At 49.5% G+C, this 24,655-nt stretch overlaps 1 protein-coding gene across 2 annotated transcripts in view; it reads right to left on the bottom strand.

Annotated features, from left to right (window-relative positions):
- Positions 1 to 24,655, bottom strand: part of LRRIQ1 (leucine rich repeats and IQ motif containing 1) — a 1,566,481-nt gene that overhangs the window by 739,732 nt on the left and 802,094 nt on the right. For both annotated transcript variants that reach the window (XM_069229624.1, XM_069229625.1), the window contains one exon: positions 14,193 to 14,282. In XM_069229624.1, coding sequence (XP_069085725.1) covers positions 14,193 to 14,282 — 90 coding nt within the window. The remainder of the gene's footprint in view (positions 1 to 14,192; positions 14,283 to 24,655) is intronic.

The raw sequence follows: 24,655 nt of genomic DNA, 5'->3' as shown, positions 1-24,655 counted from the left end.
GGTGTTGGCATAGCTCTGGAAAATAAGGACTAGACATATGCTCTCCAGCAATTACATCACTCAGCCCCTCACATGAATTAACCAAAGTACCCTTCACCCAACCATCCAGTGACTCTGCTTTGACAAAGCACCCCACATCACCCTCCTGAGACTGGTGAGACAGTACCTGACTGTCCCTGACACTCAACCCACACTCTTCTGGGATGTCTTCACACTCCATAACCAGGACTTCTACTTGGGGGGAACCCCTCTCCCTGTCACTCTCAACTAGAGTCAGTAGAGTGTCCCTCCCACCAGTAGGAATATGACTCCCCATGCCAGTTCCCCAATCCACCTCAGAGACCCTGTGCATCACTGGAGCTACCTCATACCCCTGAACCTCCTGGCGTGTGTTAACTCCCTCCTTCAAGTAGGGCACCACCTCTCTGGGCATGTGTACTTCTGCAGCATCACTGGATATACAATTGTTGCTGCCACCATTCCAGCTGGACTCAGCCCTCATGACTTCCAGCTCTTTCAATTTAAGCTCGTAAGCATAAATCATTTTTTTAATCTCTAAGTCCCTCCTCCTTTCTGCCAGGGCTAAGGCTCTCTTCTCCTCGGCCCTCTTAAACTCTTCCAGACTCCGGATTCGAGCTAGGAGCCTATCCTCTCTTTCTGTTCCCTCCTCAGGGCCACTGCCCTCCTCTTTGGAGTAATCCTCCTCCTCAGAGTAGTTATCCTCCTCAGACTCATTTGGTGGTGTTGCCTGACAACGTTTCAATTCATCCTGAAACAGGGCTGACTCAAGATCCTCCCTTCTGGATTCCTTGTTCACAGCCAGTCCCCTTTCCATGCAGAATGCTTTAAGCTGCCACTTTTTATACATAGATAGGTGCCAGAAATTGACTTCCATTTCTGCAAAGGCTTCACAACCAAAAAACAAAGTCCAAAAATATTATCAATACTTCCAGGAGGACATCAGAGAACAAAAAGCAGAATCACAAGACAAGTAGTATGTGGTCACGTAGTGGTCTGAGATCAAAACAGTAGTGTACATTTAATTACTGTATGTCAAGTACAAATACAAGTCCAAATCCCGACCGCTGGTCACCAATGTTAGAAATGGGGTCTTTGGTTGACAGTCAGGTTACCCCCTGTTCAAGCAAGGACCCTCACTCTAGTTAGGATAAAAGAGAATCACCCTCAGCTAACCCCTGCTTACCCCCTTGGTAGCTTGGCAGAGCAGTAGGCTTAACCTCAGAGTGCTGGGCGTAAAGTATTTGTACCAACACACACAGTAACTCAATGAAAACACTACAAAATGACACAACACCAGTTTAGAAAAATAGGAAATATTTATCTAGACAAAACAAGACCAAAACGACAAAAATCCAACATACACAAGTCAAGTTATGATTTTTAAAAGGTTTAAAATAAAAAGAGTCTTTAGGTAGTTGTAACAACACACTAGCGCTGCTAGCGTGTAAATGTACCTGGTTTGCGTCAAAAATAACCCCGCACGGGCTGTGCGCGTCGAAAACAACCCTGCACGGTTATATGCGTCGAAAACAACTCGGCACGGCGATGCGCGTCGAAACAGCCAGCCACGCGACGGTCCGAAAGTCCCGCGGCGCAGGTTGCGATCTCTCAGCCTTCGTCAGCGATGCTGCGCGTCGTTTCTCCTGCTCCGGGCGTCGATTCTTCGGTCGCGTTTCCTGCGGCGTCGTTTCTCAGCTGCGGAGCCGGCGTCGCGTCGTTTTCTCAGCCGCGATCGGATTCGCGTCGATCTTTTCTCCGCACGGCGCTCGGTGCGTGTATTTTTGTCCTTAGGCTGCCAGCCTCTCCTTTCAGGGTCCCAGGAACTGGAAGGGCACCACAGAGCAGAGTAGGGGTCTCTCCAGAGACTCCAGGTGCTGGCAGGAAGAAGTCTTTGCTATCCCTGAGACTTCAATAACAGGAGGCAAGCTCTACATCAAGCCCTTGGAGATTTCTTCTTCAAGATGGAAGGCACACAAAGTCCAGTCTTTGCCCTCTTACTCTGGCAGAAGCAGCACTGCAGGAAAGCTCCACAAAGCACAGTCACAGGCAGGGCAGCACTTGTTCCTCAGCGATCAGCTCTTCTCCAGGCAGAGGTTCCTCTTGGTTCCAGAAGTGTTTCTAAAGTTTGTAAGTTTGGATGCCCTTCTTATACCCATTTTAGTCTTTGAAGTCACCTTCCTTCAAAGGGGACTCACACCTTCTTGTGAAATCCTGCCTTGCCCAGGCAAGGCCTCAGACACACACCAGGGGGCTGGAGACAGCATTGTCAGAGGCAGGCACAGTCCTTTCAGATGAGAGTGACCACTCCACCCCTCCCTCCTAGCAGAGATGGCTAATCAGGAAATGCAGATCACACCCCAGCTCCCTTTGTGTCACTGTCTGGTGTGAGGTGAAAAACAACCCAACTGTCAAACTGACCCAGACAGGGAATCCACAAACAAGGCAGAGTCACAGAATGGTTTAAACAAGAAAATGCTCACTTTCTAAAAGTGGCATTTCCAAACTCACAATCTTAAAATCAACTTTACTAAAAGATGTATTTTTAAATTGTGAGTTCAGGGATCCCAAACTCCACATGTCCATCTACTCTCTAGGGGAATCTACACTTTAATCATATTTAAAGGTAGCCCCCATATTATCCTATGAGAGAGAGACAGACCTTGCAACAGTGAAAACGAAATTGGCAGTATTTCACTGTCAGGACATATAAACCACATTACTATATGTCCTACCTTATCCATACACTGCACCCTGCCCTTGGGGCTACCTAGGGCCTACCTTAGGGGTGCCTTACATGTAAGGAAAGGGAAGGTTTAGGCCTGGCAAGTGGGTACACTTGCCAAGTCGAATTAACAGTGTAAAAATACACATACAGACACTGCAGTGGCAGGTCTGAGACATGATTACAGAGCTACTTATGTGGGTGGCACAACCAGTGCTGCAGGCCCACTAGTAGCATTTGATTTACAGGCCCTGGCACCTCTAGTGCACCTTACTAGGGACTTACTAGTAAATCAAATATGCCAATCATGGATAAACCACTTACATACAATTTAAACAGGAGAGCATATGCACTTTAGCACTGGTTAGCAGTGGTAAAGTGCTCAGAGTTGAAAAGCCAACAGCAACATGTCAGAAAAATATAGGAGGCAGGAGGCAAAAAAGTCTGGGGATGACCCTGCAAAAGCAAAAGTCCAACACCTCCCCTAATAGGTGTTTACCTGTTTAGGTGACCAATCCCCCTCTCAGGGCTATTTAGGGACCCTCCTTTGGGTGGTTCTTCAGATTTGGATTGCAAGACTCCAGCAGAAATCCTCTGTATCCTCCACATCAGCTTCTCACCAAAGAAACTGCATCTGGACCCTCCAAGAACTCTATAAACTGCAACAATGAAGCAAAGACAACTTCTGCAACATTGCATCTTCAGCTCCTGCCAGCAACTGCAATTATTTCCCAGACATGCATCCTCACAGGACACCCTGTCTTCAGCTTGCACCAGAAGGGCGAAGGAATCTCCCTTGGAGTGAAGGAGTCACTCCTCTGCTTCAGGAGGCACCTCAATGCATTGCCGACTGGCGGAGTGGGTCCCCTCTCCTGACAAGTTGCGTGGCTCCTGCATGACAGGTGGTGAACTGAAGTGGTCCTGACGGTCCTGATGTACTACTGTCCAACTTTGGTGGAGGTAAGAGCTTGCCTCCCCACGTAAGACAGTACCCACGTGCACCGCGTGTTTTGCAGTTGCCAAGGCTTGTTGGCATCCTTCCACAAAGCTCTTCATGCACCGTGCAGCTCTAGCCTCCACCATTCGGTCCTGTGAGGCACATCTTCCCGAGTGTTTCTCCGGCGGCGTGGGATCCTTTGTTGTAGTGCTGCGTGGGCCTCCTTTTGCAACTTCGTTGTCCCCGTGCTGTGGGACTCCTGTGCAAGCTGCCTGGTCTTCTGTGGGATCTCTGAGTTGCTGAGAGCTCCCTCTGACTCATTTTCCTGCGTTGAGTACACCAGGACCCTCCTGGTCCCCGGCAGCGCCATTTTCCGCTAATCATGAGCTTTGCGTGTGCCAATGCTTGTTGGCGGACTCCAGCGACGCAAACCAGACTGCAACCCTCCATCTGGTGTGGAATATCATCTGCACCAACCAGGAACCTGCGTCCATCTTCTTGGGTGCAGTACTGACTGTTGTTCTTCAACTGTGGTTCTTCTTTTGCACATTCATCCGGGTTAGCAGGGGCTTCTATTCTCCCTGGACACTTCTGTGCTTCTTGGACATGGTCCCCTTCTTCCACAGGTCTTCAGGTCCAGGAATTCACTATTGGTGTCTTGCAGTTTCTTCTGGCTCTTGCATAATCTTCTTTCTCTTGTTTCTGTGTGTTCTGGGAAAGTTCCTGTACTTTACTCCTACTTTTCTGGACTCTCGGGTGGGTTCTAGTACTTACCTTTGGTGCCTTCTAGTACTCCCAGCGACACTCTACACACTACACTTGTCTAGGTGGAAACCGACATTCGCATTCCACTTTCTTAGTAAATGCTTTGCTTTCCCCTTTGCACATTTATAACTATTGTGATTTTCACAATTTGCACTGTTTTCTAATGGTTTTTACACCTGTTTTTGCATACTAGGGTATATAATTTGAATATTACTTACCTCCTGAGGGAGTAAAGTCTCTATGGTATTTTTGGCATTTGTGTCACTAAAATAGTGTTTTCTTTCATGTGTGTGAGTACTGTGTGACTACAGTAGTATTGCATGAGCTTTGCATGTCTCCTAGATAAGCTTTGGCTGCTGAGCTACAGCTACCCCTGGAGAGCCTGGCTTCTAGACACTGCCTACATTTCACTAATAAGGGATAACTGGACCTGGTATAAGGTGTAAGTACCTAATACAAACCAGGCCCGCCTCCTACAGTAACTTGTTCATCTGATATAGACTTCTAGCTGCAGATTCCTTACCTTTGAATAGATACCCATGCCATAACCTCCTGGCAGTGGGCTGTGGATACTTCTCCTTACACTAAGAAGTCCCGTAGGACTGAACGGGCAAAGTGCCCATCTCTTCATACCTGACTGTCCAGGCAGCAATGCTTTGCAAATGTGTGCAAAGATGCCCACGTTGCCGCCTGACAGATCTCTAGGACTGGTCCGCCTGGAGCTAGCGCAGTGGTAGCAGCTTTGCCCCTGGCAGAATGAGCCTTCAAGCTCCCAGGAGGCTGCATCTTGGCCAATGCGTAGCAGATCTTGACGTAGAAAACAACCCAGTGTGAAATGGTTTGCTTATGCACTGCCCGACCCTTCTTTGCTCCACTGTACCCCACAAAGAGTTGGTCATCCACCCAGAACTCTTTTGTGCGGTCAAAGAAGAACGAAAACACTCTTTTTGGGTCCAGTCAGTGGAGTCGCTCCTCTTCCTTAGAGGGATGTGGTGGAGCAAAGAACGTGGGCAGGATGATGTTTTGACGCAGATGAAATGGGGCACCACCTTGGGGAGGAAATAGGCACGAGTTCTGAGTACCACCTTGTCTGGCTAGATAGTGAGATATGGTGGCTTTTGAGACAGAGATTGCATCTTACTCACCCTCCAGGCAGATGTTATCACCACTAAGAAGATTGTCTTGATGCTAAGCAGCCGGAGGGGACAGTTGTGCAAAGGCTCGAAGGGAGCACACATCAGAAATGTGAGGACCAGATTTTCAGTCCCATTGGGACAAAGGGTGTAAGGGGAAACAGGGGGAAACATATGTAAAAGCCCTTTGAGGAATCTATGTACAGTGGGGGATTTAAACAGAGAAGGATGATCAGGCAGCCAAAGAAATGTCAATAATGCAGAACGATAGCCCCTAAGAGTCCCCAAGGCAGAAACCTTCTGGGCAAGGGAAATAATGAAGAGAAGAATATCAGAAAGAGAAGCAGAAAGAGGATCAATGGACCTTTCTACACAATATTATACAAGGCATTTCCAGCGGCAGGCGTATACTGTTTTAGTGGAGGTACGCCTGGCTGCCAAAATAACTTTACAGACTTCGGGACGAAGGTCAAAAGCCATCAAATGTCGCTGCTCAATCTGCCTGCATGAAGAGTTGACAGGTTTGGGTGGAGAACCCTCTCCTGCTGCTGCGACAGAAGATCCTCCCAAAGGGACAGCCTGATTCGAGGGTTTATGCTAATTTTCAGAAGCTCGGGATACCAGACTCTCTGTGCCCAATCCGGAGCCACTAGGATGACTTGGGTCTGGTCGTTCTTGATCTTCTTGAGAACTCTGGGCAGGAGTGGTATGGGTAGAAAAGTGTACAGGAGGCCTGAACTCCATTTGCAACAAAAAGCCTCGCTGAGCAATTGCCGCCTTGGAAACTACAACGCGCAATACTGCTGACATTGCGTGTTCTCTGCGGAGGCAAACAGATCTAACCAAGGCTCTCCCCACTGCTGAAAGAGTCCTTGCGCCACCTCCAAATGGGGTGCCATTCGTGATCCGCTAGACATCGACGGCTGAGTTTGTCCACTCTGGGGTTTAGAGAACCTGCAACGTGTTGAACCTCCAGGGTTATGCCCTGCTGTTCAGCCATGTCCAGAGACGCAGAACCTCTTGACAAAGGGTCCATGACCCCACACCGCCCTGCTTGTTGCAGTACCACATTGTGGTGGGGTCCTGCACTAACTTCCCTTTCATACCAGGAAGAAAAGCTTTCAATGCCAGTCAGATCACCCGGAGCTCCAGCAAGTTTATATGGTGTCCAGATTCCGCAGGAGACCAGAGGTCTCTGATCTCCGCCTCTCCCAGACGGCCGCCCCAACCCAGAAGTCATGCATCTGTCACTACTGTAAGATCTGGTTTGGGAAGGGAGAGGAGTCTGCCTCTGACCCAATCGCAGTTCACTAACCACCACTACAGATCTTTTGTAGTTCCCTCCAAGATCTGAACAGTGTCTGTAGGATTTCTCTGATGCTGTACCCACTAGAACTTCAAGTCACACTGCAGAGCCCTCATATGCCCTCTGGCATGTTTGACTAACAGAATGGAGGAAGCCATGACTCCCAACAGCCTCAGACTATTTCTCACTGAAATCCAGGATAGAGGCCGAAACATCGGTATCATAACCTGAATATCCTGAACTCACTGCTTGGGAGGATAAACCTGAAAATGCACTGTGTCAGAACAGCTCAATGAAAGGGAGCTTCTGAGAGGGAGTCAGGTGTGACTTCAGCACGTTTATAGTGAATGCCAGCGAATGCAGGAGGTCTGCGGTAGTCTGAAAGTGGGTGATGAGAGCCTGGGGAGTAGGAGCCTTCAACAGCCAGTCGTCGAGGTAGGGGAAGACTGAAATCCCTAACCTGTACAGATGAGGTGCCACCACCGCCATCCCCTTAGTGAACACCTGAGGGGCACTGGTGAGACCGAAGGGGAGCACTGTAAACAGAGTGCTTGTGGCCCACCTTGCACCGCAAGTAATGCCTGTGTGCGGGCAGAATGGGGATGTGAAAATATGCATCCTGCAAGTCCAACGCTCCATCCAGTCTGCTTGGTCAAGGGCAGACAAGACCTGAGCAAGAGTGAGCATCTTGAATTTCTCCTTTCTGAGGAAGAGATTGACTTCCCTTAAAACCAAGATAGAATGAAGACCCTTGTTTTTCTTTAGAATCAGAAAGTAGCTGGAATAACAACCACTGCCTACTTCTGACATCGGGACCCTTTCTGTAGCTCCCTTGACAAGAGAGCCATAACTTCCTCACTGAGAAAGATTAAATGATCCTCCATCAGCAGGTCTTTCAATGGAGGGATAGAGGGAGGGAAAGACTAGAAGGGGAGGGAATAGCCATTCTGTATGATCTGCAAGAACCATTTGTCCGATGTTCTGGACTGCCAGTGAGGGAGATGAAATCAAATCCTCCCTCCAACTAGACGCGCATGGTCTTGTAGAACCATACTAGGAGGGCTTGGGCGTTGCGGAAGAGGGGGGCTATGTGGTGGGCGACCTCTGGGTCTGAAGGTATCACAACCTTGTCCTTGCACTGGATGCTGTGAAGCTGCAGGACGGTAGCTGACCTGTGTTTGGTGTGTTACCCCGCCCCTCCCAAAGTCTCAAAAGGGGCGATAGGAAGACTGCTGGTGAACGGGTGCCAAGAGGCCCATGGATCTAGCCGTGGCTCAAGAGCCCTTGAACCACTCAAACACTGAGTCTGCCTTCTCTCCAAAAAGGCGAGAGGCAACAAGGGGCATGTCCAACAGATTTGCCTGGCTATCCCCTGAAAAGCGAGTGTTACGAAGCCAGGCGTGGTGACGAAGGGCCACTGACTAGGAAATCGTCCTGCCCAGCGAGTCGTTGTTGTCCAAGCCACACCAAATTGTAAACTTGGCTGCATCTCTCCCATCCTTGACAAGTTGGGTGAGAGTGTCCCATACGCCCTGGGACATGGGGCAGCACTTGTTCCACTGTATCCCTTTAAGTATGGGAAAAACGATGCAATAGGCATGAGGTGTTTATGCATTGCTTATCCAGGGGAGCGGAAGGGAAGGCACCACGGAAAGTGCAGGCTTGGACCACCAACCTCTCCAGGGTAGGGTGTTGGGTGAGGAAACTAGGGTCTGTAGGAGCTGGTCGATGGTGGCAGCCAATTCTCCTATTTACAAGAGCCCCTGTGCTGGGTTTGGACCACGTCCCCAGCAGAACATCAGTAAGGGCTTCATTAAAGGGTAACATCGGCTCTGATGAAGCAACACCCAGCTGAAGAACCTCTGTTAGGATGATAGTCCTGACCGGCACTGTAGGCAACTCGAGGTCCTAGACCTCAGCCGCACTACGCACCACCATGGCGTATGATGCTTCCTCCTCCATAGACACAGAAAGAGGTGAGAGCATACAAGTATTTGCAGAAGTATCCAGTCCGCTGGCTTTCCCTAGTTCCTCATACCACACAGTCAGCGTCCTCCAGCACCGGGCCCGATGTCGACGCGCCCTCACCACCAGTGCCCACCAGTGGTGGGAGGCCCATCCTCATTCCAGATGATCTGGAGCCGGAACGACGTTGCACAATGCCGATTCTGACTTCAACAGCGCCGACTCGGCCCAGATCAGTGCCTGAGGCTTATTGTGACCAGCCAGGCACAGGTGAAGAATGGGAGGGGCCTGAGGACCCTTTAGAACATGGATATCGGATCCTGGGGTTCCCAATGGCACTGAGGCCGAAGCCACAGGTCGAACCTGATGGGGCCTCTGCTGTCCCCACAGGGTACGTGGAACCACCCGTGGGGGCAACCCGCTCAAAATAGAGGTGCATGGCTTCGTAGAAGACTTTAATTTGGGCGGGGGTCGCTCCAGCTCCCGGATAAGAGGGGAGATGCGAAGTCGGCCCTGGCATCCGCTCTGTGGAACCGTGCTCCTAATGTCGACGGTCCAATGACGCCTTGTCGGCCGACGAGAGTGACAAAGTTGAAGTCCACTTGGACTTCTTCTTCTTGAGCCTCTTTCCCTAGTGCCCCGAGGTCCTCGATTGGGAAGAAGAGGACATGGGGCTCAAAAAAACGTCAACAAAACAGTTGAAAAATGCATGCCAAAAAAGGCAAAGGGTAGCTTGATTTTGGATCTGCGCGTAACTGGCGTGCAAGGAAAAGAACTGACGTAGGTGCACCGGGGTGGCGCCCTTATAGGCGTTTGTGATGTCACAGATGGCTCCAATGATCCTGACAAAGTCATGCGGAGCCAGACGACACACGCAGATCAGAACCATGCCATCCAACGGCGCGCGCAGGGTATTGCTCAGCAAAAAGATTCCGGATTCGAAGCCTATGCCAGGAAATTCAAAGGTAAGGAACCTGCAGTTAGAAGTCTCTATCAGATCGAAAATGTGATGGCCGCCTGAAGCTGGCACCATCAAATTATTCATTGTCAACAGTAGCGATGATAACCTCACCAATGATTTGGATGCTAAGCAGTGATGATGATGAGTCAACATCGACCCTTCTTTGAATGGTGAACAAGTCGGGGTCAAACCTCTCGACAGCGACGTTGATGTTCTTGATGTCGGTCCATGGTGCCGATGACAGTGGTGCTGAGATCTATATCGGGAAAGCGACTTCTTATCTGTTGACCTTCCTCTGTGGGAGTACATACCAGATTTTCAATATTTTTCAGCAGAATGATGATGATGAGCTTTCCATTCTTTCCCTCTTCTTTCTCTCTTATGCTTTCATGCCTTGCATCAAACCTGGCAGTCTGATGCCCTGCCTTTGAGTGTCCTTTTTGATATTTTCTGACAAATGCCACATCCTTTTGTCAGGTGTGATGGAGAAAGACAAACCACACAGAATTTGTGAACATCAGAGCTCCTCTTCTTACTTCCACATAAAGGGCATTTGGTTAAAAAAAAAAGGCATTCTGAATGAAAAATCCTGTCAAAAATACAAAAAGATTAATGTACTAGACAGAGGGGACGTTGAATGTCGAGTACAATGATTTGACCAAGCGCTAAAGAATAAGATTAATGCTTTAAAGGTATGAAAAAACACTTTAGCTGTTCAGAGATCCTGCCTGTAGGAGCCAGACAAAAGATCTTACTTTCACAGGCAAACTATCGCTATAGTACATTGTGGGATGGAGTGCTTCTGAGGTCCTTAAAGGTACAGGCTTATATTTCATCTTTGTGCGTGTTAGCCGATCAGTTTGCATTTTCTCCTCATGCTTTTGGTCTAAAGGTAGCCTTTTTCCATGATAAAGTGTTGTGCATTCAAAGACTATGCAATGGCTTCAACAATGTTTCTATGCATTCAGAAGGAACATACATCTATGACAGTCTACACTGAGACTTTATGAAAAATTATTTTCAGTGATTAACATCCTTCAATTAGGTTTCCCTCACAGTTTAAGTCTATTAAAGAAGGTGTGTAGGAAAAGGCCACTGTTGGCATGGTTATCCCCCCACTTCTTGCCTTTTGTTGATGCCAGCTTTGATTGAAAGTGTGCTGGGACCCTGCTAACTAGGCCCCAGCACCAGTGTTCTTTCACTAAAAATTTACCAATGTTTCCACAATTGGCACACCCCTGTTACACAGATAAGTCCCTTGTAAAAGGTATCCGTGGTACCAAGGGTCCTGTGACCAGGGAAGGTTCCTAAGGGCTGCAGCATGTGTTGTGCCACCCTAAGGGACCCTTCACCTAACACCTGCACACTGCCATTGCAGATTGTGTGTGCTGTGGGGGGAAAAATATTAAGTCAACACGGCACTCCCCTCAGAGTGCCATGCCCACAATCCACTGCCTGTGGCATAGGTAAGTCACCCCTCTAGCAGGCCTTAACGCCCCATGGCAGGGAGCACTATACCACAGGTGAGGGTATAGCTGCATGAACAATATGCCCCTGCAGTGTCTACGTCCATTCTTAGACATTGTAAGTGCAGGGTAGCCATACTGAGTATATGGCCCGGGTTAGTCAAATACGAACTCCACAGTTCCATAATGGCTACACTGAATACTGAAAAGATTGGTATCAACCTTATCAGCACAATAAATCCACACTGATGCCAGTGTGGGATTTATTGAGACATGCACACAGAGGGCCTCTTAGAGATGCACCCTGTATGCCAGCTCTACTGTTAGTGTGTGACTGACTGGTCTGTGCCAGCCTGCCACTTCCAGACGAGTTTCTGACCATATGCGGTGAGTGCCTTTGTGCATCTGTGGTCAGAAACAAAGCCTGTCCTGGGTGGAGGTGCTTCACACCTCCCCCTGCAGGAACTGTAACACCTGATGGTGAGCCTCAGAGGCTCATGCCTGGTGTTACAGCGTCCCATGGCACTCGAGCTAGTGGAGATGCCCGCCCCCCAGACACAGCCCCCACTTTTGGCGGCAAGTCCAGGGAGATAATGAGAAAAACAAGGATGAGTCACCCCCTCAGCCAGGTACACCCCTAAGGTGACCAGAGCTGAAGAGACCCCCCTCCTTGGAAAATCCTCCATCTTGGTTTGGAGGATTTAGCCCAATAGGGATAGGGATGTGCTCCCCTCCCCAAAGGGAGGGAGAACAAGGAGGGTATAGCCACCCTCAAGGACAATAGCCATTGGGTACTGCCCTGTGACCCTAGCACACCCCTAAATTCAGTATTTAGGGGCAACCCTGAACCCAGGATTTTAGATGCCTGACGATCTACCAAGAAGAAGGACTGCTTAGCTGAAAAACCCCACAGAGAAGAAGGAAGACAATAACTGCTTTGGCTCCAGCCCTACCAGCCTGTCTCCAACTTTAGAGAACCTGCACCAGAGACACATCTTGAGGGCCCAGTGACCTTTGCTGACTCAGAGGACTGCCCTGCAAATACAAAGGATCAAGAACTCCCGTGGACAGCAAACCTGTCCAACCAAAGAAAGAAGAAACCATCTTTAAAGGGACTCTCACCTCACTCCAGAATAGTGACCCCCACCACTCTGCACCCGACGCCCCTGGCCCATGTCGAGAGAAACCAACGACCCAGAGAGGACCCCCAGGCGACTCCGCGACGTGTCCACCCTAGGCTGACCTCTCTACACCCCCACGATGACGCCTGCAGAGGGAATACCATGGACCCCGCTGACCGCGACTGCCCGGGACGAAGATATCCAACACCTGGAGAAGCACTGCACCCACAGTCCCCATGAGAAACTGACCACCAGTGCAGCAGTGACCAGCAGGTTGCCCTCACCCTTGCCCAGTTGGTGGCTGGCCTGAGAAGCCCCCCTGTGCCGTGGCTGCAACGTCAGAGTGACCCCTGTGGTCCCTCCATTGAAGCCTATTGCAAACCAGATGCCCTGTTTGCCCACTCCACCCGGCCGCCCCTGTGCCGCTAAGGGTGCGCATTGTGTGCCTACTTGGGCCTCCCTGAGTGCTCTAATAAACCACCCTGGTCTGCCCCCCAAGGACACAGGTACTTACCTGCTAGCAGACTGGAACCGGAGCCCCACCTGTCTCCATAGGTGCCCATGTTATTTTGGCTCCGCATTGACCTCTGTGTTGCTGGTGCCGGGTGTTTGGGGTTGACATGAACCTCCAATGGTGGGCTACCTCTGCCCCGGAGACTGAACTTGTAAGTGCTTTACTTACCGTATTAACTAAACTGTACTTACCTCCCCCAGGAACTGTTGAAATTTACAGTGTCCACTTTTAAAATAGCGTCTTATTATTTTATGAAAAACTGTGTACATTACGGTATTGGTTCAAAGTTCTAACTATACCTATTGAAAGTACCTTACATTTAATGTACTTACCTTCAATCTGAATCTTGTGGTTCTAAAAATAAATTAAGAAAATAATATTTTTCTATATAAAAACCTACTGGCCGTGAGTTAAGTCATTGAGTGTGTGTTCTCATTTATTGCTTGAGTGTGTACAAAAAATGCTTTAATACTACCCCCTGATAAGCCTAACTGCTCGACCACACTACCAGAAATAGAGCATTAGTATTATCTATTATTGACTCTGTCAAGCCTTTTGGGGAACCCCTGGACTTTGTGCACACTATATCTCATTTTTATATAGTATCTACAGAGCCAGCTTCCTACAGTTCCATAGAAAGAACCTTCAAAAACAGAGCAGTATCCATTTGAATGTGAGCTTTTCTCTGCTATACTTGCTAACCAGTGCTGATTGAGGGGCACTTTGAGGTGGCAGTATGAGTGCACTGCAGAAGAGCTAATGCAGCTGCACAAAAAGCAATGAATTTTACATTCTGATTGGCTGGTGAAGCTTCAGTGTTGTGGAAACAGGTTATTAATGCCAGTTTTTGCCTCTTTATAAGCAAGATGAGTGGCCAGCATAGCCTGAACATCCCATTTCATGTTCCAATAGAAATTAGAGGCTTTCAGTTAGGTTGCGATTTCTTAAATGCTGACATCTATTGCCGACCTCTGTATTTTTTAGGTACTGTGTCAACAAGTAATTCTCAACGCAACGCCAAGATTACAGCTGTGAGAGTTCAGTTATTTTCCCCTGCTACTGTGAAGAGAAGCGCTGACAGAAGTCCTAAAAAAGAAGAAAATCCACACGGATGAATGAAAACGTACATGATATATTACAGTTGGGGAAGACTAGGACTTAGGAGGGTTCTAAAAGTAATTATGTTTTTCAAGTCAATAAATTTAAATATTAATCACTGCAGAGCTGCTTGTGCTTAAGGGATGAAGGCCCGAGAGAAAAGCCGTTTCCGTGACATGTTACCTTTGGCCGGTACAGCTGGTTGGAGATCAGCACGGTTTTCGGAGAGGAAGTAGATGAATCGAAAGCCAGCCATTCCTTTTCTAGGGCAGCCTGTGAAAGAGGAAAAATGCCAAACGATGAGAGAGCAGATAAAATCTGTCGGATTTCAAAAACGTTGATAAAACTTGATTTAAACTGCCCTACAGTCTGCTTCTGATGTTTACAAACGCCATGCAACAGAATCAGCACTTGTAACACAATCAGGCAGACGGCATTTTCAAAGCAGCCCAGACACATGTAAAATAATGCAACAGACAGCCATGTTTTTCCGTCCGAACGCTGACTTTCTTGCCTTTCTACTCGAACTTGTGTTCTGGCGAACACAGTATGTGGTCTTAGGCACGTATTAGATATAGCGGTCGCCATGACAGCATTCTGGCCCTAGCAGTCTAGGGAGAATTCCTGAAACATGGGGTGAACCCGTGGTAAATTCTGGAACAAAAACATAGGGTCAGCGCGTGCAGAGGGTTAGGCTTCCTCGGCACACCCTGAAAGTACTGGGTTATTTTATGAGTGCCTTCGGACAGCGTATACACTTTTACCACATTTAGGAGAAAACGGTGCTTTGAAAGCTCTATTTTCCGCATTTTTTCAACATTTTCTCAAAGGGCGACCCACCCCTTCGCCCCATGGCCTCCTGGAACATGTGAGGCTCAGTGGTTTGCTGAATCACTGGAAAACGCAGCAAGTATTTTGCACCGCCACTTTCAAATATCACCACCACCAATACTGAGTAGAAGTGGTGGGGAACACATGGACGTCATTCAGGGGTCGCAGCTTTGACTCCTGGCTTGCCCTTTGCTAGCCCTAGCACTGCCTTTGTGATCCCTTCCCTCAGAGGTGGCAAATTTAGTGCCAGGAATACAGTGGCAGCTAGTTCTTGGACGCAAGTTAGGGCTCCACTCTCTTTGTTTCCTGTCAATTTTTTTATTACACCATTAGTGAATAATAGTATATTACTCAATATTAGTGTAATACAAATGGAGTACAACTAGCTGGAAAATGCCCTCCCATGGCTTTTAAATGTATGCGTGCGTGTTTGCGGGTGAGAGTGTATTTAAGTGTGCATTTGTGTAGTGAAGCTGGCCTGGTGGGTGGTGGGTACCCAAGGTACTTACACCTTATACCAGGTCCAGGTATCCCCTCTTAGTAAAATGTAGGCAGTGTCCAGAAGCCAGGCTCTCTAGAGGTAGCTGTGGATGAGCAGCCAAGGCTTATCTAGGAGACATGCAAAGCTCATGCAATAGTCACACAGCACTCACACACATGAAAGGAACCACAGTGTTACAAAAATAAAGGTACTTTATTTTAGTGACACAATACCAAAATTACAAAAAAAGCAATCCTCCCTTAGGAGGTAAGTAGACAGACTAAATATGTACATTAGTAATCAGAAATAGGCATAGAAAAGGTTAGAAAACAGTGCATATGGCTATAAGCAATAGTGACGCTATGGGGAGCCCAAATCACATACTAAAAAAATGGAATGCGAACACAGGGCTCCCACCTAGCTAAGTGGAATGTGTAGAGGGGAGCTGGGAGTACTAGAAAACTATAGAGGTCAGTACCACAGTACCCCCAGCGACCAGGAAAGCAGGCGTACATCACTGGAATTCTCCCAAACCACCCAAAAGGAAGGAAGGTTAGAAAAGAAGACACCCAGACAAGACTGCAAGAAACCAGTGGTGGATTCCTGGAGAAGAAGCCCTATGGAGACAGGGGACCAAGTCCAAATGTCACAGTGGAGTCCAGGAGGAGTAGGAGCTACTACCCAATCAGACGAAGAATAGGTCAGCACTGCAGCCCTGAAGCCAGAGAGGAGTTCCAGATGGATGCATAAGATGTCCCACACTGGAGTGAAGATTGCAGATGGGTGTTGGTGCAGGAAGTTCACCAACAAGCCTTGGCACAGGCAAACTTGCAGTTAGTGGAAAAGTGGTGCTGCCGGGGACCAGCAAGGCCCAGAAGGACTCAACCCTGGAGGGGGAGTCACAGGGGACTCTCAGCGACTTAGAGGACCCACAGGAGCGGAGGATCACCCACTAGAGTCCCACAGGACGGGGACACAGAAGTTGCAGAAGGAGCCCAAGCAGCATTGCAGAAAGGGATCCCATGCTGCAGGAGAAGACCGCAGAGGGCTCTGCGTTGCAGGAAGGAGTGCTGGGGACTGGAGTTACAAATAGCCTGAAGATCCCTTGGAGGAGATGCAAACAAGCCTTGGCAGCTGCAAGAGACGCGGTGCACGGAAGTACTGTCCTGCGTGGAAGGCAAGGGCTTACCTCCGCCAAAGTTGGACAGCTGGTAGAGAGGACCAAGGGGACTACTCCGGACCACCACCCGTGATGCAGGATCCATGGAGCTCAGGATGAGAGGAGATCCATGCATCCGGTCGTCGTTGCAGCAGGTGCCAGCGGATGCAGGGGAGTGACTACTTCACTTCAAGGGAGATTCCTTCTTTCTTCTAGTGCAGACTGAAGACATGCTGCCCTCAGTGGATGCACAACTGGTGGAAATGTTGCAATTGTTGGCGGAGCCCTGGAAACAATGTTGCAGAAGAGTTCTTCTTCTTGGAGGCAGCTTTTCGGGTCCTGGAGGTTCCAGTTGCAGTTCCGGAGGCCAGAAGTCGAAGTGGAGGTTGCAGAGGAGTCCTGCTGGAATCTTACAAGCCGAATCTAAGGACCCACCCAGGAGAGAGACCCTAAATAGCCCTGAAAGGGGGATTGGTCACCTAGCCAGGTAAGCACCTATCAGGAGGGGGCTCTGACGTTACCAGCCTGGCCCGTCCACTCAGATGCTCCCAGAGTTCCCTGCTAACATTGGAAACAAGATAGCAGAACCCAGGGACCCTCTGGAGGAGCTCTGAGTACCACCCCTGGGGTGGTGATGGAGAGGGGATTGGTCACTCTCCTTTCCATTGTCCAGTTTCGCGCCAGAGCAGGGACTGGGGGTCCCTGAACCGGTGTAGAGTGGTTAATGCATGCAGGGCACCAAATGTGCCCTTCAAAGTATACCAGTACCCCTCCCAAGCCAGTCACACCTATTTCCAAAGAAAGAGGGTGTTACCTCCCTCTCCCAAAGGAAATCCTTTGTTCTGCCTTCCTGCGCTTGATCAGATCAAGCAGCAGGAGGGCAGAAACCTGTCTGAGGGGTGGCAGCAGCTTGTGCTACCTGGAAAAGCCTGTAAGACTGGTCGTAGCAATGCCAGGGGTCCTCTAAGGAGCCCCCACAGTGCATGTAATCATACTTACAATACTTGCAACAGTATTGGGGTATAATTCCAACATGTTTGATACCAAACATGCCCCAGTTCGGAGTTACCTTTATGTAGCTGGACATAGGTAGTGACCTATGTCCAGTACATGCATAAAGTGGTGTCCCGGCACTCACGAAGTCTAGGAAAATGGAACTGGAGTTCGTGGGGGCACCTCTGCTAGTGCAGGGGTGCCCTCATGCACAGGTACTTGCACCCTTACCTCTGGGCTAGGAGGGCCTGCCATAGGGGTGACTTACAGTGACCTGGTGCAATGACCTTGTAGTGAAAGGGTGCATGCACCCTTTCACACAGGCGGGTATGGCAGGCTTGCAGAACACTTTGTATGGGCTCCCTATGGGTGGCATAATTTGTGCTGCAGCCCATAGGGATTCCCTGGTACCCCTATGCCCTGGGCACCTACGTACCATATACTAGCGACTTACATAGGGGTACCAGTATGCCAAATGTGGGGTGAAAAAGGTTCCAGCAACCAAATTTAAAAGGGCAAAGCACAATCACTGGGGTCCTGGTTAGCAGGATCCCAGTGAACACAGTCAAACACACTGACAAAGAGGCAAAAAGTGGGGGTAACCAAGCTAAAAAGAGGCTACTTCCCTACAATTTGTGTATGTATAAGTGTGTGTGAGAAAGTGGCGGTCAAAGTGCATGTGATGATACTTCCGCTACGCCTGGCATTTAAGTGAACTGACCTTCATGGGGGAGCACTACTGACACTGTATGGAACGAGAAGGCAGTGTATGTGCAGAAAGGGCAGAAGTTAAGATTTTGCTTTGTACGGTCTTAAAATGAATAGAAATGCTTCACTTTTACAAGTGGAGTACTCCTGTTCTACCTGAAATTCTTACCAGTGCATATGCAAAATGGGGTTCATCAGACCTTGTTGGCTGCGATTTACTGATGCAAACATTATGATCATCTCAAAGTTCAGACGTGAACGATTGGGAGGGGTATCCTTCTCAGTAAAGGGGAGGGGAGGCTCCAATTTGGATAACCTTCCTTTTTCCTTGCGAGCAAAACATGACTTATTAGCCTTCAGAAAAGAGTAAAAAACCTGTCTCTATAAGGGTTAGTTGATTGTCACTGCTCTCTTTTCTCAAATTGACATTACCTAGTGCCATTGCACCTGTACAGGTGACAGAGCGCTTTATAAAATGATTAAAATTACATAACCTGACGAGGGCCTATGAAAATAATAACATAAGAACATAAGTTATTAACCTGTAAATGTAGTTCTCGAGTTTTGGCATCTTTCATAGATTCACATGCTTGAATTGTTCACGGTCATTGAAGTGGGAGTCCCATGGTATGATTATAAACAGTATACTCCAAATAGCCTATAATGGCTAGAAGTACAAGTTACTTACCTTCGGTAACGATATATCTGGTAGAGACATATTCTAGTTGAGATTCCTTACCTTTGAATTTCCACAGGCATGAGACTGGATCCAGAGATTTTTCTTCGAGCAGTACCTCTGTGCGCCGTCAGGTGGTGTCGGTCGACTCCGCGGGCGTCCTTGGCGTCGTGATGACGCCGTATATAGGCACCGCCCCAGCGTGCTGATGTCAGTTTCTTTTCACGACTTTCCACGCCAGTAGCGTGGAGCCATGAAGAACACAAAGTGGTGTGCCAAAACTAGGGCCCTTAAGGGGAAGTTCCTGTCCCTAGAAATAAGTTTGCAGTGTGGGGAGGATGGGCGGGTCGATAAGGAATCTGCAACTAGAATATATATCTACCAGATATATTGTTACTGAAGGTAAATAACTTGTACATCTGATAGAGACTTCTAGTTACAGATTCCTTACCTTTGAATAGATACCTGAGCAATACCATCCTTGGTGGTGGGCTGCGAACCAAGATCACACCAAGAAGTCCTGCTGGACACAACAGCCAAAGTAGCCGTCCCTTCGGACCTGACTGTCCAGGCAGTAGTGTTTGGTAAAAGTGTGCAGAGATGCCCACGTAACTGCCTGACAGATGCCCAGGACTGGATCATCCCGTGCTAGCGCTGTGGTAGCAGCAGTAGCTCTGGTGGAGTGAGCACGCAAACCTTCAGGAGGTTGCTTCCTAGCCAGAGCTTAGCACATTTTGATGCATAAGAGCACCCATCGTGAAATGGTCCTCTTCTGCACTGCCTTCCCCTTCTTTGCACCCACATATCCCACAAAAAGTTGATTGTCCACCTGGAAGTCTTTGATGTGACCAAGGTAGAATTCCAGCACCTTTTCTGGGTCCAAACGGTGGATCCTCTCCTCTTCATGAGAGGGATGGGGGTGCATAAAAGGTAGGCAAGGTGAAGCACTGTCCGACATGGAAGGGTGTCACTACTTTAGGTAGGAAAAAAGCCCGTGTGCGAAGTACCACTTTGCCAGGATGTATGGTTAGGAAAGGTGGCTTAGATGACAGAGCCTGGAGTTCACTCACTAACCTTGATGGTTAAGAGCTGTAAAGAGCAGTTGTGACGCGGCTCAAACGGGGGACACATAAGGTATGTTAATACCAGGTTTAGATCCCATTGGTGCATGATGAATGGGATAGGAGGAAAGAGATGTGTCAGGCCTTTAAGAAACCTCCCAACTATAGGAGATTTAAATAAGGAAGGCTGATCTGGTAGCCTCAAGAAAGCTGAGATAGCAGAAAGATATCCTCTAAGAGTGCCCAGGGTGGAACCCTGCTGGGCAAGGGAAAGAATAAAGAGGAGGACTTGAGAAAGAGGAGCAGATAGAGAATCAACAGATTTGTTGATGCACCATGCCACAAATTTCTTCCAACGACAGGCATACATGGCTTTGGTTGAGGGACACCTGGCTGCCAAGATAACCTTACAGACTTCAGGTGGCAGGTTAAAAGATGTCAACTGTCGCCGCTCAATCTCCACGCAAGGAGGTGGAGGGTGGGCAGGTTCAGATGGAGGACCCTCCCCTACTGCTGCGACAGAAGATCTTCCCGAAGAGGCAGTCTGATCGGAGGAGCTATGGCCATGCTCAACAGCTCGGGATACCAGACTCTTCGTGCCCAGTCCAGAGCCACCAGTATAGCTTGGGCCAGGTCTTGCCTGATCTTTTTCAGAACTCTGGGCACAAGTGGTATGGGCGGAAAGGCGTACAGGAGGCATGAATTCCACTCAGGACGTAAGACGTTGCCGAGCGAGTGCTGACTTGGAAACACCAACGCACAAAACAGCTGACATTGCACATTCTCTACAGAGGCTAACAAGTCTAGCCAACGTTCTCCCCACTGAAGGAAATGACCTTGCGCCACCTCCGGATGGAGACTCCTTTCGTGATCGACCACGCATCCTCGGCTGAGTTTGTCAACTCTGGCATTCAAGGAGTCCACCAGGTGTTGAATCACCAGGGAAATGCCCTGATGTTCCAGCCAAGTCCAGAGGCGAAGAGCCTCTTGGCAAAGGGTCCACAACCCGAATCCACCTTGTTTGTTGCAGTACCACATGGCAGTGGTGTTGTCTGTGAACACTTGCACTGCTTTCCCCTTGAGAGAGGGAAGGAATGCTTTTAATGCTAATCGAATTGCGATTGATATGGAGCCCGGTTTCCGCCAGAGACCAGAGGCCTCTGATCTCCGCCTCTCCCATGTGGCCGCCCCATCCCAGGAGTGACACATCTGTCACGACTGTAGGATCTGGTTGGGGAAAGGAGATGGATCTGCTCTTGACCCAATCCTGATTCGTTAACCACCACTGCTGGTCTCTTGTAGTTCCTTCCGAGCTGGACCTTGCCGGAGAGATTCCCCCGATGCTGCACCCACTGGAACTTTAGGTCCCTCTGCGGAGCCCGCATAAGCCATCTGGCCTTTTGAACTAGCAGGATGCAGGAGGCCATGAGGCCCAGCATCCTCAAAGTCATTCTCACCGTAATCCAGGACAGAGGCTGAAACATCCATATCATAGCCCGAATATCCTGGACTCGCTTTTCGGGAGTATATGCCCGAAACTGCACTGTATCCAGAACAGCTCTGATGAAAGGGAGCGTCTGAGAAGGAGTCAGGTGTGACTTCGGCACGTTGATAGTGAAGCCCAGCGACTGCAAAAGGTTTGCCGTTGTCTGAAGGTGGGAGACAACTGTCTGGGGGGAGTTTGCCTTCAACAGCCAATTGTCAAGGTAGGGGAAGGCTGGGACCCCTAACCTGCGCAGATAAGCTGTCACCACTCCCATCACTTTCGTGAACTCCCGAGGGGCACCTGTAAGGACAAAGGGCAAACGGTAAACTGAAAGTGCTTGTGACCTACCACGAATCGTAGTTAACGTCTGTGGGCCAGCAAGATGGGAATGTGGAAGTATGCGTCTTGCAAGGCCAACGCTACCATCCAGGCTCCGGGATAAACGGCAGATAAGACCTGAACCAATGTCAACATTTTGAACTTATCCTTTTTTGAGGAAGATGTTGAGGGACCAAAGATCTAATATAGGACGATGACCCTTGTCCTTTTTCGGCACCAGAAATTAGCAGGAATAGCAACCACGACCTACTTCTGGCAACTGAACCCTCTCTACAGCTCCTTTGGCCAAAAGGGCTTGGACTTCGTTGCGGAGAAGCGCCATATGATACTCCGATATTCGATTGTATGAAGATGGGATGGCTGGAGAAGATGTCTCGAAGGGGAGGGAGTAGCCCCTTTGGACAATTTGGGGGACCCACCGGTCTGAGGTAATGGATTGCCGTTGGGGCAGGTGATGGGGAATCCTGCAGCCAACTGGTTGCTGGTGAACCCGCAGACTAGGAATGTTTGGAGGCTGAAGCAGGGGCCCGGGTGGACTGGGCGACCCGCTGGCTCCCTGATCTCAAGGGGGTTGGGATCCCACATCCGCGGTTGCGCAGGGGCTGTACAGCATGCCCGGGTCAATGGTCAGGGGAAAGGACGCGGTTGGGTGCCCCTTCCGTAGCCACAAAAGGGGCAAAAGGTGGACTGCTGGGGTCTGGAAGTGGGCGCGGGGCCAAGGGACTGGGCAGTGGCTCGGGAATCCTTAAAGCGCTCAAGCACAGAGTCCACCTTGTCTCCGAAGAGACGTGTGCCATGAAAGGGCATGTCCATCAGGGATTGCTGGACATCCCCTGAAAAGCCAGATGTTGTCAGCGAGGTGTGGCATCTCAATGCCAATGTCGATGCAACCAATCTTCCCCGAGAGTCGGTCGTATCCAGTCCACAATGAATCAGGTACTTCGTTGCATCCCTCCCATCTGTTATGGCTTGGGAAAGGATAGTCCGGGCCTCCTCCAGAACTCTAGGCAGCACTCGGGCGACCGTATCCCAGAGAATATGGGAATAGCAGCCCAAAAGGCATGCAGTGTTCACGGACCGCAGCGCTAGACTGTTGTAAGAAAACAACTTCTTCCCCAAATTGTCCAGTCTTTTTGATTACCTATCCGGGGATGCAGCAGTGAATGCGCCAGATGAAGAGGAAGCCTGGATGACAACACTCTCAGGCGTGGAGTGTTGGCTGAGGAACTTTGGGTCGGTCGGCGCAGGCCGGTGGCGGCGGGCAATCTTCCTATTCACAGGAGCCCCTGTGCTGGGTCTGGACCAAGTACCCAAAAGGACGTCTGTAGGAAGTTGGCTCTGTGTATACTATCTCAAAGTGAGAGATAGTGTGCACAGAGTCCAAGGGTTCCCCTTCGAGGTTGATAGTGGCAAAATTAGATAATACTAATGCTCTATAAGATTCAAATTTGAGGTAAGTACATAAAATGCAAGGTCCTTCACACAGGTAGAGAACTTTGATTTGAAACAACAATATACACAGTTTTGGTTAAAATGGCAAATAGCTATTTCAAAAGTGGGCACAGTGCAAAATTCAACAGGTCCTGTAAGGAGGTAAGTTTTGGTTAGTGTAGCCCCTCAAGGGCAGTAGCCATTGGATACTGCCCCCAGACCTAAACACACCCCTAAATTTAGTATTCTGGGGTGACCCTAAACCCAGGAAATCAGATTCCTGCAACCTGAAGAAAGGAGGAGGACTGCTGACCTGAAAGCCCCTCAGAGACGGCAGAGACAACAACTGACTTGTTCCCAGCCCTACCGGCCTGTCTCCAGACTCAAAGAACCTGCACAGCGATGCATCCAGCGGGACCAGCGGGACCAGCGACCTCTGAGGACTCAGAGAACTTCCCTGCATCCAAAGGACCAAGAACCTCCCGTAAAAAGACTCTCACTTCCTGACAGAAGTGTGAGTCTTCACACTCTGCACCCGATGCCCCCGGATCGAGTTTGGAGAAACCAACAACTCAGCGAGGACTAACAGGCGACTCCAGCGACGTGGACACCCTGATTCGACTTCCCTGCACCCCCATGGCGACGCCTGCATAGAGGATCTAGAGGCTCCCTGTGACCTGGTAAAAAAGGAACCCGACGCCTGGACCAAGCACTACACCGGCAGTCCCCAGGACCGAGAGGAACCACCTACCAGTGCAGGAATGACCAGCAGGCGGCCCTCATCCTAGCCCAGTTGGTGGCTGGCCCGAGAAGCCCCCCTGTACCCTGCCTGCATCGCCAGAGTGACCCCCGGATCGCTCCGTTGATTTCTATAGCAGACCCGACACCTACTTTGCACACTGCATCCAGCCACCCCTCTGCCGCGCAGGGTGTATTTTGTGTGCTGGTGTGTGTCCCCCCCAGTGCTCTACAATAACCCCCTGGTCTGCTTTCCGAGGAAGCAGGTACTTACCCGCTAGCAGACTGGAACCAGAGCACCCCTGTTCTCTATAGGCGCCTATGTGTTTTGGGCTCTCCTTTGACCTCTATACCTGACCGGCCCTGTGTTGCTGGTGCGGTGGCTTTGGGGTTGCCTTGAACCCCCAACGGTGGACTGCCTATGCCCAGGATGCTGATTGTGTAAGTGCTTTACTTACCTGAGAAACTAACCAAAACTTACCTCCCTTGAGGGTGGCTACACCCTCCTTGTGCCTCCTCCCTAGGTGTATCCCTATTCCTATTGGGGGGAATCCTCCAAAAGCAAGATGGAGGATTTCTAAAGGCAGGGGTCACCTCAGCTCAGGGCACCTTAGGGGCTGTCCTAACTGGTAGAGGACTCCTCCTTGTTTTTCTCAATATCTCTTCAGGACCAGTTGCGAAAAGTGGGGTCTGTCTCCAGAGGGGCATGTATCTCCAATAGCTGGGGTGCCCTGGGGTGCTGT

Source organism: Pleurodeles waltl, chromosome 4_1 (genome assembly GCF_031143425.1).
Source record: "Pleurodeles waltl isolate 20211129_DDA chromosome 4_1, aPleWal1.hap1.20221129, whole genome shotgun sequence".
Taxonomy (NCBI): Eukaryota; Metazoa; Chordata; class Amphibia; order Caudata; family Salamandridae; genus Pleurodeles; species Pleurodeles waltl.
This window is presented reverse-complemented; position numbering and strand designations above follow the sequence as displayed.